Source organism: Conger conger, chromosome 4 (assembly GCF_963514075.1).
Source record: "Conger conger chromosome 4, fConCon1.1, whole genome shotgun sequence".
NCBI lineage: Eukaryota > Metazoa > Chordata > Actinopteri > Anguilliformes > Congridae > Conger > Conger conger.
In genome coordinates this window covers 13,832,820-13,846,886 of record NC_083763.1, presented here as the reverse complement: position 1 = coordinate 13,846,886, position 14,067 = coordinate 13,832,820, and the positions used below count along the sequence as shown (strand labels likewise).

Genomic DNA, 14,067 nt, shown 5'->3' with positions numbered 1-14,067 from the left:
TAGTCATTTCTGTATGGATGTCTTTCTATGGATGTCTCTGTATGGCTGTTTCTGTATGGATGTCTCTTTATGGATGTCTCTGTATGGCTGTTTCTGTATGGATGTCTCTTTATGGATGTCTCTGTATGGCTGTTTCTGTATGGATGTCTCTTTATGGATCTCTTTATGGATGTTTCTGTATGGATGTCTCTTTATGGATGTTGTCGTGTCTAGGAAATGTCGAGTCCAAATTTAATTTGTCGGAAAACATCTTCGCGAGGGAAAAGACGACACCACGGCAGCAAGATCTTCAGGAAAATCAGACTTTATTAGCACACGTGCATAAAGCCGGATCAGCTCTCCAGAACTGAACCCCGACTGTCATTACATCCATTTTATACACAGTTACTCCACCTACAATTCCTCCTCAAACCTCATTCTGGCAAATCACCCACACTGTTCTTATCATAACTCCTCCCAACGCTCCTCCCACAACGTCATTGTGGCAAATTGCCAACGGTCCTTATGCTCTGCCAACTCTGTACAAAGTTCAGGGCGTTCTGCCAACTACGAACAAAGTTCAGGACTCCCCCTGTCCTCACTTCATCCCGCACCTGCTCTTGGCAAACTACCAAAGTTCTGGATGCCCCCCCCTCTAACACACATGTCATCCATACACGTCACTCTGTATCTTTCGCTTTTATTAGACAAACTAAGCAGCAGTAATCATTGAAAATATACAGACATACTAAACATTTCATTAATATTCACTTCTAATATGCTTTTCTAATATACAGACATACTAAATATTTGATTAATTATTCTCTTCTAAGGGAGTAAATGTACGTTGCATTCTTTGCTCTCATTTCAACAGTTTTCAGTGTGGTTTCTTGTGTTTTCATAAGCTCAGCTATAATTAATGTTCTAGGTCAAATAGATACACTTCTGGCATAAAACATGGAGAGTCCCAGAGAACTCAGCTGTAAAGTCATATCTCGCTCTGTGTCCTTGGATACACAGTTTGAGACGGGGGCCTCCCCCCCAGCTGGCTGGCTCACTGTGTAATCCTAGCACAATTTAGCAGTTAATCAGTTTGAAACTATACAGGGTACATATCATACTTTAATATGGATATATTGATACACTTTTAGCATACATCATCGAGTGCTTTGGAGGAACCAGCCTGCTCACTCAGGTGGAGTCTGATTTTGACTTGTGATTGTTTATCATGCTTTTAGGAGGGAGATCTTTTGTTCTGTGAATTTTCCCGTACAATGGATGTCTCTGTATGGCTGTTTCTGTATGGATGCCTCTTTATGGATGTCTCTGTATGGTTGTTTCTGTATGGATGACTCTTTATGGATGTCTCTGTATGGTTGTTTCTGTATGGATGTCTCTTTATGGATGTCTCTGTATGGATGTCTCTTTATGGATGTCTCTGTATGGCTGTTTCTGTATGGATGTCTCTGTATGGCTGTTTCTGTATGGATGTCTCTATATGGATGTCTCTGTATGGATGTCTCTCTATGGATGTCTCTGTTAAATGAATCCGAGGAGGACAGGGGAGAAACCTTACAGGTGATTAAAGAAAAAGGGAATTGCGGTTGAATTGCATGGTTTATGAGTGACACAACTTACGCATGTTGGTTTAGCGCTATTGCGAACTGAGAATTGGCATAGCGAGGTTAATACACGAAATTGCTCCTCCCCGGTTCTTCTTCTGTGCCGGTGATGAACCCTGTGGGATGCCAAAATAAAAGCGCAAGCAAATCCTCCTGTGCACTCTGTGTTCTGCCCTGCAGCACGGTTTTAGTGAATGAACATGATGATGTCTAAGCATCGGATCCCTGTCTATCTCATCTGTGTGTGTCCTGTCCTCAATTCAATAACTCAGCTCAATTCAATGCTGCTTTATTGGCAGGTCAACCAGTGCAGTAGTCCCAGAACATGTAAAAAAACGCAATCTCTCTCTCCCCCTCTCTCCCTCTCTCTCTTCCTTCTCTCCCTTTCTCTACACAATCTCTCTTTCTCCCCCTCTCTTCCTTCTCTCCCTTTCTCTCTCTCCCCTCTCTCCATTTCCATCCTCCTTCTCTCTTTCTCCCTCTCTCTGCCCTACTCTCTGCCTCTCTCCCTCCCTCTCTCTCCCTCTCTCTCCCCTCCTCTCTGCCTCTCTCCCTCCCTCTGTCTGTCTTTCTCCCCTTCTCTCTGCCTCTCTGCTCCCTCTCTCTGCCTCTCTCCCTCCCTCCCTCTCTCCCTCTCTCTCCCCTTCTCTCTGCCTCTCTCCTTCCCTCCCTCTCTCCCTCTCTCTCCCCTTCTCTCTGCCTCTCTCCATCCCTCCAGTTGGTATGTGGGTAACTGGTCTGAGTGCAGTCGCAGTTGTAACGGGGGCCTTCGCACTCGAGAGGTCCTGTGCAAGAGGAAGATCTCCCCCACCGAGGAGAAGGTCCTGGATGACATCGCCTGCACCACCCCGCGACCCCCCCTCACTGACCCCTGCAACAATCACACCTGCCCCCCCGAGTGGCTGGCTTTGGACTGGTCCGAGGTAAGGTCACTCTACCTTAACAAGCTGTTACCCCCCTATCTAAATCTTTCAATGGATCCTCCCATAATGAACACCATACACTCACACTGCCATAACAAGCTGTTACCCCCCCTATCTAAATCTCTCAATGGTTCCTCCCATAATGAACACCATACACTCACACTACCATAACAAGCTGTTACCCCCCGATCTAAATCTCTCAATGGTTCCTCCCATAATGAACACCATACAGTCACCTTACCTTAACATGCCATTCACCCCCATCTGAAAACCAGGCCTATTTTATGTAGCCCAATAATGAGGTAATTGGCCACAGCTATGGTGAGTGCAATGGATCACAGCTGGGGCCACACCTGCACGAAGGGCCGGTGCTGCCACCTGGTGGCACCACTCGTTTGTAAAAACTGTAAACTGTCTGCATAACGGCTAAAATGTGAATGTTTATTATGAATCTCTGTCTCTCAGTTTGCGTGACTGATCATAAGTTTACCATGAGGGATGAAGGGTCCTTTTCTATTGTTCCTTGTGACCAAGGTTTGATTGTGGTTTTGTGGATGTACCATGTATTTTATTAAATATATTACTGGAATAAATTGACTTTGATGTTTCAGTAAAGGAGCATCAGAAGTCAAGTCTCTCTGTCTCCCCCGATCTAGCTCAAACATAATCAGCTTTACTGGCGTGACAATAAACACAGCTTTGTCCTTAAAGCCCAAAGCCTTTTAAAATGCCTTCTCTCTGGAGACCAGAGACTTTCAAAAACCTAGTTTTAGAGTCTTTGTTGGTGGGGGTAGAGGGGTGGCTTTGTTTCTTATTTTGGGTAGATATGGACTATTAGGGCTTCCCAACAAAGGGGTTTGAAAATGTACATTCTGTTTCTGATTCTATCCCTCTCCTCTCTCTACCATTCTCTCTCATTTCCCCTCTCTTTGTCATTCTCTTTCTCCATCTCTCTCCTTCATTGTTCCTCCTGCCCCTCTCTCTCTTCCCCATTGTGTCTCTGTATCTTTCTCACTCTTCCTGTCTTTCTCCCTCTCTCTCACTCATCTGCTCTCTCTCTCTCTAACCTCTCTCAATTGTAAAAATCCATCTCTTTCTCACCATCCGTCTCCCTCTCTCTATACTCTCGCTTCCTCTCTCTTGAAATCGTAAACTCTCTCCCTTCATATTTTTTGCCCTCTCCCTCTCTGTCCCCCTCTCTCCCCCTCTCTGTCCCCTTCCCCCTGTCCCCCTCCCTCTCTCCTCCTCCCTGTCCTCTTCCCCCAGTGTTCCCCTTCCTGTGGCCCAGGCTACAGGCACCGTGTTGTCCTGTGTAAGAGTGGAGACAGTGGGGACACTCTGCCGGAGTCTAACTGTCCGAAGCAGAGCCGCCCCACCACCAGGGTGCGCTGTAACCTGCAGCGCTGCCCCCCACCACAGTGGGTGACTGGGCCCTGGGGAGAGGTGAGTGCGAGTGTGTGTACGTGTATGTGTGTGTATCTCTGTGTGCATATCTGTATGTGTATATCTGTGTATATATCTCTTTGTGTGTATATCTGTGCGTGTGCTCTGTGTGTGCATATCTCTGTGTGTATATATCAGTGTGTATGCTCTGTGTGTGTATATCAGTATGTGTGCTCTGTGTGTGCATATCTGTGAGTGCTCTGTGTGTGTAAATCAGTGTGTGCTCTGTGTGTATATATGTGTGTGTTCTGTGTGTGTATATCAGCGTGTGTGTTCTGTGTGTGTATATCAGTGTGTCACTCTGTGCAGTGTCTGTGTGTGTATATCAGTGTGTGTGCTGTGTGTGTATATCAGTGTGTGTGCTCTGTGTCACAGTGCTCCTCTAGGTATGGTCTGGGACAGGAGAAGCGCTCGGTGCAGTGTCTCTGGGTGTATATCAGTGTGTGTGCTCTGTGTCACAGTGCTCCTCTAGGTGTGGTCTGGGACAGGAGAAGCGCGCAGAGTGTGTGCTGTGTGTGTATATCAGTGTGTGTGCTGTGTGTGTATATCAGTGTGTGTGCTGTGTGTGTATATCAGTGTGTGTGCTCTGTGTCACAGTGCTCCTCTAGGTGTGGTCTGGAACAGGAGAAGCGCTCAGAGTGTGTGCTGTGTGTGTATATCAGTGTGTGTGCTCTGTGTGTGTATCAGTGTGTGTGCTCTGTGTGTGTATATCAGTGTGTGTGCTGTGTGTGTATATCAGTGTGTGTGCTGTGTGTGTATATCAGTGTGTGTGCTCTGTGTGTATATCAGTGTGTGTGCTCTGTGTGTATATCAGTGTGTGCTCTGTGTCACAGTGCTCCTCTAGGTGTGGTCTGGGACAGGAGAAGCGTTCGGTGCAGTGTCTCTCGCGCAGCGGTCAGCCGTCCAGCGAGTGCATGGAGTCCCAGCGCCCCGCCGCCATGCAGCAGTGCCAGAGCAAGTGTGACATCATCGGACCCACTGACAATCCCGAAGGTGAGGGGTCAGAGGGTCACAAGACACATATGCGCTATACTCACCAGATACTCAAAAGCCTATTTTATGTATCCCAATAATGAGGTAATTGACCACAGCTATGGTGATTGCAATGAATGCCCTTAACTGAACATTCTAATGCTGATGTCACAATCAATACTGGTAATTGAACTCAATGGAGTTCTAGAACACTGACTTGAAAATTTGAAAAAAAGAAAAACATTCCAAAACATCTACACTTCAAAGGGTTAATCTCCATCCTCTTCTTTGTTTTTCTTTTTGTGTAGAATGCAAAGATGTGAACACAGTGGCCTACTGCCCCCTGGTGCTCAGGTTCAAGTTCTGCAGCCGGCCGTACTTCAGACAGATGTGCTGTAAGACCTGCCAGGGGCACTGAGCCTCCGATCTCCTACTCTTCCTCTTCCTCCTCCTCCTCCTCCTCCTCCTCCTCCTGGCCTTCCGGGCCTGAGGCCGTCCCAGTCGCACATTCCACTGTGGGGGGGGAAGCAGCTGCAGGGGGTGGGGGGTGGGTTGGGGAGAGACAGAGAGAGGGGGTGGAGTGAATGACAGAGAGAGTGAAACAACACTGCTGTTAACACCAGGTCCTTAACTCTGGAGTGCGTTCAGAGACCAGCCGGTATGATGCTGCTGTGAATTTCAGACTGGGTTGAAAACGTCGGTGACTCTGTGCACAGTTACCCCCCGACAGTCTGCCTCTACAGGGCCCCCGGCCTTTTCCAAATCCCCCCCCCCCCGATCAGCCAACCCTCAAAAGTCTCTTTCTCGTGCTGTGTCGTTCCCAGAGTTTTCCCACAGTCTGAAATTCCTCTTGATTCTTCGGATGTGCATGGACGGATGCTTGTATTACCAGCTAATTTGCATACAGTGGTCAGTGTGTACAGAAATTCTGAACCATGATACAGGTGTCTTCTTTCTGAGGACAAAAAAAAGAGGAATATTTCTGTTTTTACCTTCCATTATTTTTGTTCTCGAGTCTTCAGGCGGTTGCGTTATGAAGGTGCGATACAGAAATAAAGGTAACACTTCATTTTAAGGCCACTTCACATAAGCACTACGTAGCACATTCATAAGCACCACATAAGCATTCATAGATGTATTTATAGACATTTAGTGTGTTTTGTCACCATTGATGCAGCAAGTGACATTACCATCCTTATGTCGGTTATTGACATAAGAATGCTTATCACATGACTATGAATGCTTATGTAGTGCCATGAATGTGCTATGTAGTGCTTATGAAGGAGTTATAGCTCTTATGTGGGAGCCCTCAAATAAAGTGTTACTGAAAGAAACAACTTTTATCCTGTCGTTGATTTATTATCGATTGTATACCAGTGTCTAATCGGCAGTGCGGAGAGGCCTAGTTGCACAAGCTCTGTTGTGATCCAGTGCAGATATCCTTCTGGTCTTCATTACCTGTGAGCCCAGCCAGCGACATCTTCCCTCTTCACAGTCTACTCGCCCCGTTCTTGCCACTGAAATGGACACAGCAAGGTCCATTCGCCGGTCAGAAAAACGTGTATAACTAAGTTATATGATGTAATAGCACTGTTATTAAACTGTTACTCATACATCTGCAGGAAGGGTGGGGATGCAAACGGGAAATAAGCCGTACGGATGAGTCAGCGGCCAGCTGTTCCTGTTGAGGCCTCAAGCCCGATTTAGATCCTCCCCACCTGGTCCTCTAAAGACCCTGTGCTATCGCTTTATTCTTGCCTTTACAATGTTTCTTATTCCATAGGATAAAGATATATACTTTGCTTTTCCAAACAGGAGAAATACATATTTTATATTTGTTATGTGAAGTATGTGATTTGTAAACACGAAAGCTGGAGGTCTGACCGCAGGTCAGTTCTGGTACTGCAAGTGTAATTCCGATTGGCAGCTCATGAACACACCACTGATTGGTTAAAATGTAAACTAACACACCACTGAATGGTTAAAGTGTAAACTAACACACCACTGACTGGTTAAAATGCAAAATGGCGTTCTACTGTACTGCATCATTTTCTCAAAGAGAACAATACCACAATCGGCCTGTAGTGGGCAGTATAGGATCTCTGTAGCTTTCAGGATTTAAACATTTATTGAGTTTTTTTTTTTTTTAATGTAAAATTATACCTTAAATATCGTGAGTTTGATTGCACAGGGTCTTTACGTATCACATGATATGGCTAAAAAACATGGGTCCCCTCTTGTGAAATTGGAACATCCCTCCCTCCCTATGGGTGGTGCTATTATGGTGACGTGCCTGTCTTGTGGGCTGTGGTTGATAGGCTCTCATTCAACAACAAATTACTTAACCACAGTCAGAAATATATCTTCTCAATTCCCGCTCGAAACAAAATGGACGGAGGCCTAGTTCCACATGCAGGTTTCACACTCACAGAAAACATAAACACATGCTAGCTCTTGTAGTCCACAAGTATCACGCTCGTAATAGAGGAATCGTCCGTAGAACACTGCAAGGGCGGTGGCCGCTAGGCCAAATGTGACCATCGCCTTTCCCATGGTGCTTTGGAATGGTGCTATTTCACATTGACATTATTTTATTGAGTTATTGTTTTTGGTTTGATGTATATGGTTTGCTCGAGGTCAGTGTTAACCGTGTCCACCCGTGACTACAAAGTCTCCCTTACAGAAAGAGAGGATGTTGGGAGTTTTTCTGACATCCTAAGTCAGTCCAAGTCCCGTTCTTCTTCTGCTGCTTCTTCTGGTGGAATCAATAGCCAAACAAACCCACACTCCACATGGGTGACAACAGCTCACAACTCCTACTGAAACCATCTTCATGAGGAAACTCACACAAATACACATTTGTGTCATTTAACTGTTTACAGTATAAGCTATAAGTAGATTTGTTTTGCATTCTCTGGTGTATCTTGCAGGAAATTAAATCATGGTTGACCGCAGCAAAACCATTTCTTTTCCTCTGAGCAAATGTGATGGTCAATTGTTGTGCGTTGTTTTTACATACTAATGAATAGAGGCGCGTACTGTATGTCCAATAATATTAAAAATGCCTTCGATCCTTATGTACATCAGTTGAAACAAAATAAATAAATGAATAAATACAAAGTGCTGTAAATACATGTAGTGCTTAACGTGTTGGTATGCTTTATTTTTGATGATTTTTTGGTCTGTTGATGTTAAACCTCTTGAATGATAAATGGACTGCATTTATATAGCGCTTATATCCAAAGCGATGAATTAATTCACCCCCATACTCGCGCACACACACACACACACACACACACACAAACACACACTCGCACACACACACACACACACGCGCGCACACACACACAAACACACACTCGCACACACACACACACACACACAAACACACACACACCAATGGGGAAAGGCATCTATCAGCTCATTGGGAGCAACTGGGGGTTAGGCTTCTTGCTCCGGGTCACATCAACACACCCAGGGCAGGACATCGAACCGGCAACCCTCCGACTACCAAACAACCGCTCTTACCTCCTCAGCTAATATCGCCCCCATACCTTTCAAATCTCATGAAGATGCTTGTTCCTGTTTTTATTAAGGTCAACACATATTAATAACATTTCTGAAAATGTACCAAGGTTAGCCAGGGAGGCTTGTTTTCATCCATAGAACTTGTGCTGCATGTCCTTGGGTTGTTACATTACATTAATGGCATTTGGCAGAAGCTCTTAACCAGAGCGACATACAGTTGATTAGACTAAGCAGGAAACAATCCTCCCCTGGAGCAATGTAGGGTTAAGGGCCTTGCTCAAGGGCCCAACGGCTGTGCGGATCTTATTGTGGCTACACCGGGATTCGAACCACCAACCTTGCGTGTCCCAGTCATTTACCTTAACCACTACGCTACAGGCGGCCCAGTTGTGGGTGGAAGCTGGAGTACCTGGAGGAAACCCACGCGAACATGGGGAGAACACACAAGCTCCACGCAGGGAGGACCCAAGGCCTCCTTCTCACCAGGCCTTAGTGCTAACCGCTGTGCCACTGCGCCTCCTGTGACCTCAGATGTCTGTTTCTCTTCTGAGAATGGGTCCTTTTTTACAATTGAAAGCCGTCAGGGCAGAATCATCTCCAGAACAGTATTTTGTGTTCTTCTACACTAGGTGTGCGCTTGTGACCTCAAAGTTGGGCATTACTTTTAGTGGTCACATTGTTATACTTCATTCCTGTCTCTTGCATTTTTATATGGCTTTGGGTTGCTCAGCTGATGGATTTTGGATGTGGCAATACTGCTATCCACCACAAGTTGGCAGCAGAGGGACACATAACCCAGCCGTGGACAATTTGATGATCGAAGTTAGGAGGAGCAAATCAGCACGGTCCCAAACTGTGTGCAAAATATGACGGTGTTTAGGCTTTTTGTGCTCAACATCTTGGGGAGGAGGGAGTAAATGTTCCTGAGCACATGAAAGCAGTTGTTAAATGGTGTTTTTGGGCGGAGTGGCTGTCATTCACCTGTGAGAGATAGGCGATGGAGCACTCTAACCACAGTCAGGGTGGAGCAGAAGCTACAAGGCCACACATCACTGTCAACATCAAGATAAAAGCGCAAACGTCAGCTGCAGTTCTCTCTGGGCCTCGGGCGTCTGTGCAATCTGTCAGTCATCTCGAGTCGCCATGGCGTTCGGCAGCGTTCCCTTTTTCAGCCGTGGCGACTGAGGGCGTACACCTTAGACTATCGGACAGATAAATCAGCTAACGTTGGAGCGAAGGTGCAGCTGGAAGGTGGGGGTAAAGCAGAGAGTTGTGAAAAGCAGGGGTGTACAGACCCCAGAGAAATAAGAAGCTGAGAGAGAGAGAGACTGAGGGAGAGAGAGAGAGAGAGAGGGTGGGGGGGGAGCTTCTCGTTTCGCTTTCTGAGGCTGTGGGACTGTGAGGAAGTGGGTGTGATTGGCGTGTGAAGCCCCATCCGCTTTGAGACGCGGCTCGATTTCCACTCTCATCCCCGGCCCTGGTGCCATCGCTCTGAGGAGCGACGATCGGATTACGCAGCCTAAAACTTCAAACGCCGGGAGGAGGAGGAGGAGGAGGAGGAGCAGGACCGCAGAGGAGAACCCAGGGAGAACCACAGCACCGTCACCATGGTAACGCGCCTCCTCCTGCTCCTCTTTCTCCCTCTCAGACTTGCATCTCGTCTCCTTCCTTCTCAGCTCCTCTCCTAAGTTCTCCAGTGCTGTAGGACCAGCATCGTCCCTCACACTGGCTATGCACATTTCTCTTGCGTGTCTATCTAGAGCAGGGGTGTCCAATCTTCTAGACCTTTCAGAATTACAACGCCTGATTCCATTTGTCAAGGAGTTGATTGAAGACTCTTGATTATAGTCTACTACGATTAGCTAAATAGTTCAATCAGGCGTTGTAGTACTGGGCTGAAACAAAAACCTGCACCCACACCGGCCCGGATAAGATTTGACACCCCCTGATCGAGAGCATTGGAAATATGTAGATATACATCTCCAGAGCTGAGCTGGAAGTTCAGTGAGAGCTGTTGTAAGAGCTGTTAAACTTTCACACACTTTCGACACTCTAATCCAGACTTGCTAATGTAGCATGAGTGCATCTGCAAAAGTATTGCTGGACCTGACTTGGCTAACAACATTCCCACACCAGTGAGTGTGTCCACATTACGAAAGCATGAATTAGGAGAGTTAACTGTGCTAACCCAGAACTATAATTGTTTACCAAAAACACTTTTAGCCTGAGGTTTTTCTTCCTCCTTTTTAGCCGTCTAGTTGCACTGAATGTTGCTAAGATGCAGTCGGGTCCACTGGGTAAGGGAACCGTTCCATTCCTCTCCGGTCAATCCAGGCAAAGTGGAATTTTACTGGTGAACTTGTAACATGCTCATAAGTTTGTGTGAGCTTTTTTTTTTTTTCAGTTAGGGATATGGAAATTGATTGACACAATGGGGACTGAATTGAAATGCTATTGGGCCACATCAGGTGTAATGTCCTTAAATTCTTACAGGAGCTGATAGCTCTCAGTGAACAGCTTGGGTCTGACATTTATAAAACTTTTTTTTTTTTAATTACATTTAGGAGAATTTAGTACACAGAAAAACATTGGTGGTTTGGTTGCCCTCAAAATGAAATGGGACACAACAACTTCACATCAGACTGTCGTGCGTGAAAATGCCAAGAGATGAGTAGTTTCTGAGATCCTAAAACCACCCTATCGGGCACCAACAATCGTAGTCACAAAGATCACAGTCTGCATGCTTTTATGCTTTTAGTTGCTGCCACATGATTGGCTGATTAAATATTTGCATTAACACACTGGTGTACATGCACAGTGAGCGTATATGGTATATTGGAGCTGGAGTTGAGTTCTCTGAGACGCTGGCTGTGCAGCAGGATCCGGAAGGCTGAGAATAAGAGGCTTCCCCTCTCCACAGTGACAGTTTCGCCTCCCCCTCTTAACAAAGCAGCGCCTTGTGAAATGACCTGTGTCAGACAGTCACGGAGGGAGGAGGTTGTGTATTCACAGCTTTGTGATGCATTTCATGAGAGTGAAATTAATCATACTCATCACACATGCACACTGCCAGACACTGTGTGCACATGTATGCAAATCTGTGTGTGTGTGTGTGTGCGGGAGTGTGTGTGAATGTGGGTGTGTCTGTGTGCGTGTGTGTGTGTGTGCGTGTGCAGGAGTGTAAGTGTGTGTGAGTGTGTCTGTGTGTGTGTGCATGTGTGCGAGAGTGTGTGTGAATGTGGGTGTGTCTGTGTGCGTGTGTGCGTGTGCAGAAGTGTAAGTGTGTGTGAGTGTGTCTGTGTGTGTGTGCGTGTGCATGTGTGCGAGAGTGTACGTCTGGGAATGTGGGTGTGCCCGTGAGAGACGGAGAGAATAGAGAATGATGTTAAAGGCAGTTTTGGGTGTGGTACCTGAGGTGTCTGTTCACTCTTGTCTGGGGCATTTGACCTCTGTCCTAAGTCCACAGTACTATTACCGTCTCCTGTACTCAGTACTGTTTCCTGTATTCAGTCCTGTCTCTTATACTCAGTACTGTCTCCCACATTCATGAGCCACTGAATAACCCATGACTGACCTCTCTCCCGTTCTGTCAGCACATATCTCTTCAAGAGATTTGTATTTTTTTTTTTTCAAGATTTCTTAAAAACATTTTCCCTTTTTCTTCCAATTCGGGAGCCAATTGTACCCTATGTAATCCAATTAGTGTTAGTTGGGGATACACCGCTTACGACCCCGTCCCTTTGGTGGCCCAGAGGGAGAACAATACGCTTTCTTCAAGCCCGAGACCGCAATTCCGAGGCGCACCGGGGTGCAGGCACGCGCCGATCCCTGCTGGTCCCTGCCAAGTCCCTCCCTGGGAGCGGCGAGCCGATTACGCCGCTCCATGAGAGCCAAGATATTTTCTTTTCCACAATTAAGTCATCTGCTGTTTGACGTCGCTCTCAGAAAGAGCTTGAGGCAGGGCTGGGGGGGTTGGGGTGGGGGGGGGGGGCCTGTGACCGCGATGTTCTCACTTTGGCGGTAAAAAGCGGTAGCGGCAGCCAAGCGGAAGTGCAGCGGTGGGTCTTTAAGCGCACAGGGGAGCTTTCACAAGGAGACCCACGGGGAAGTGAAGTGCAGCACCGCCCCCCCCCCCCCCCCCCCCCCCCCCTCCACTTCCTCTCCGGCAAGCGTGCTGCCGAGGGCCCGTCCGCCGGGAAAAACCGTGCGGACGCTTCTCTGTTCCTACTCTGATGCCCCTGCTCTTTCCCGTAACTGCCCTGAGAGAAATAGCAAAAGTATATTTGGATAAATACGTCATCCTACATGGGTAGCGCTGTTGACTCACAATGAGAAGGTCCTGGGTTCACTTCTGTGTGGCCTTTCTGTGTGGGGTTTGCATGTTCTCATGACATTACATTACATTACATTATTGGCATTTGGCAGACGCTCTTATCCAGAGTGACGTACAGTTGATTAGACTAAGCAGGAGACAATCCTCCCCTGGAGCAAGGCAGGGTTAAGGGCCTGGCTCAAGGGCCCAACGGCTGTGCGGATCTTATTGTGGCTACACCGGGATTAGAACCACCGACCTTGTGTGTCCCAGTCATGCTCCTTAACCTCTATGCTACTGGCCGCCCATAGCTCTCCCCGTGTCTGTGTGGGTTTCCTCCCGCAGTCCAAAGACATGCAGGTTAGGGACTACAGATGAAAATGAGCTCATTACCTAACTCTGGCACATTTGCATTGATGTAGAAACTGAATATTATTCCGTATTATTCAGACAGTGCAGCAACACTGCAATTCTGTATTTTTGGCATGCAGAATCGCAATTCTGTATTTATTTTTTTTAGCTTCTCTGAGCGGCATGCGTGCCAGTCACACTTCTCCTTGTGCGGCTGGCAGCCACAGTGGGCCCTGTGTCTAAGCAGGCTCTGTGGACCCCCTTAACACTGTAGACCACAGCAAACTCTTTAGCTACAGGCTGTTTTAGCCACCCCTGCCTTGGATCCATGGGGATTCAGTTCCACAAAGAGCCAGACTTAAAGAGATACCAGACCGTAGGGCCCATCCACACACTGGAACTGCAACTTAACAGATAACAGACACCAGACCGTAGGGCCCATCCACACACTGGAACTGCAACTTAACAGATAACAGACACCAGACCGTAGGGCCCATCCACACACTGGAACAGAGCCTTAGCAGGGTGAGCCACCCAGCAGCCCAATGGCTTATTCTCGCAGTGGGGTTAAGAGGCCAGCGTATAAATAGCACCTCATAAATAGCGACTTCTGCCGAACTTTCTTTCGCAATCGGCTGATTCGCTCACCAGGGCCGCCGACGCTGTTTCCCCCGGCAACAGAGAGCGCCCTGTCACATCACCTCATTCTGCAGCCTCAGCGGTAACGCCGGGCATAGGGGAGCAACGCACCGCCCGCCGAGTGAGTCAGGGGTGATCCGTCTGCGACAAAGTCGAACAATCTGCCCTCGTTTTTCGCCGTCAGAGCTGATGGTTTTGCGCATCGTCACCGATTCATTTCCGCACAGTCTGAACCCAGACGCCGCGCTGATGCCGGGATGTCCGCTTCAAAAACCATTTGAGATTTTATATTATATAC

General features: G+C 47.2%; 2 protein-coding genes across 2 annotated transcripts in view; both read left to right on the top strand.

Moving 5' to 3' along the window:
- The window catches only part of adamts10 (ADAM metallopeptidase with thrombospondin type 1 motif, 10), a 53,544-nt gene extending 48,099 nt beyond the window's left edge, over positions 1–5,445 (top strand). The window contains exons 22-25 of the mRNA XM_061237933.1: positions 2,320–2,524; positions 3,791–3,967; positions 4,801–4,960; positions 5,248–5,445. Of these exons, the coding sequence (XP_061093917.1) occupies positions 2,320–2,524; positions 3,791–3,967; positions 4,801–4,960; positions 5,248–5,357 (652 nt within the window). The 3' untranslated portion in view covers positions 5,358–5,445. The remainder of the gene's footprint in view (positions 1–2,319; positions 2,525–3,790; positions 3,968–4,800; positions 4,961–5,247) is intronic.
- Positions 5,446–9,827: 4,382 nt separating this feature from the next.
- myo1f (myosin IF) overlaps positions 9,828–14,067 on the top strand; it is a 34,755-nt gene continuing 30,515 nt past the window's right edge. Inside the window, exon 1 of the mRNA XM_061237934.1 lies at positions 9,828–10,077. Within this exon, the coding sequence (XP_061093918.1) occupies positions 10,075–10,077 (3 nt within the window). The 5' untranslated portion in view covers positions 9,828–10,074. The remainder of the gene's footprint in view (positions 10,078–14,067) is intronic.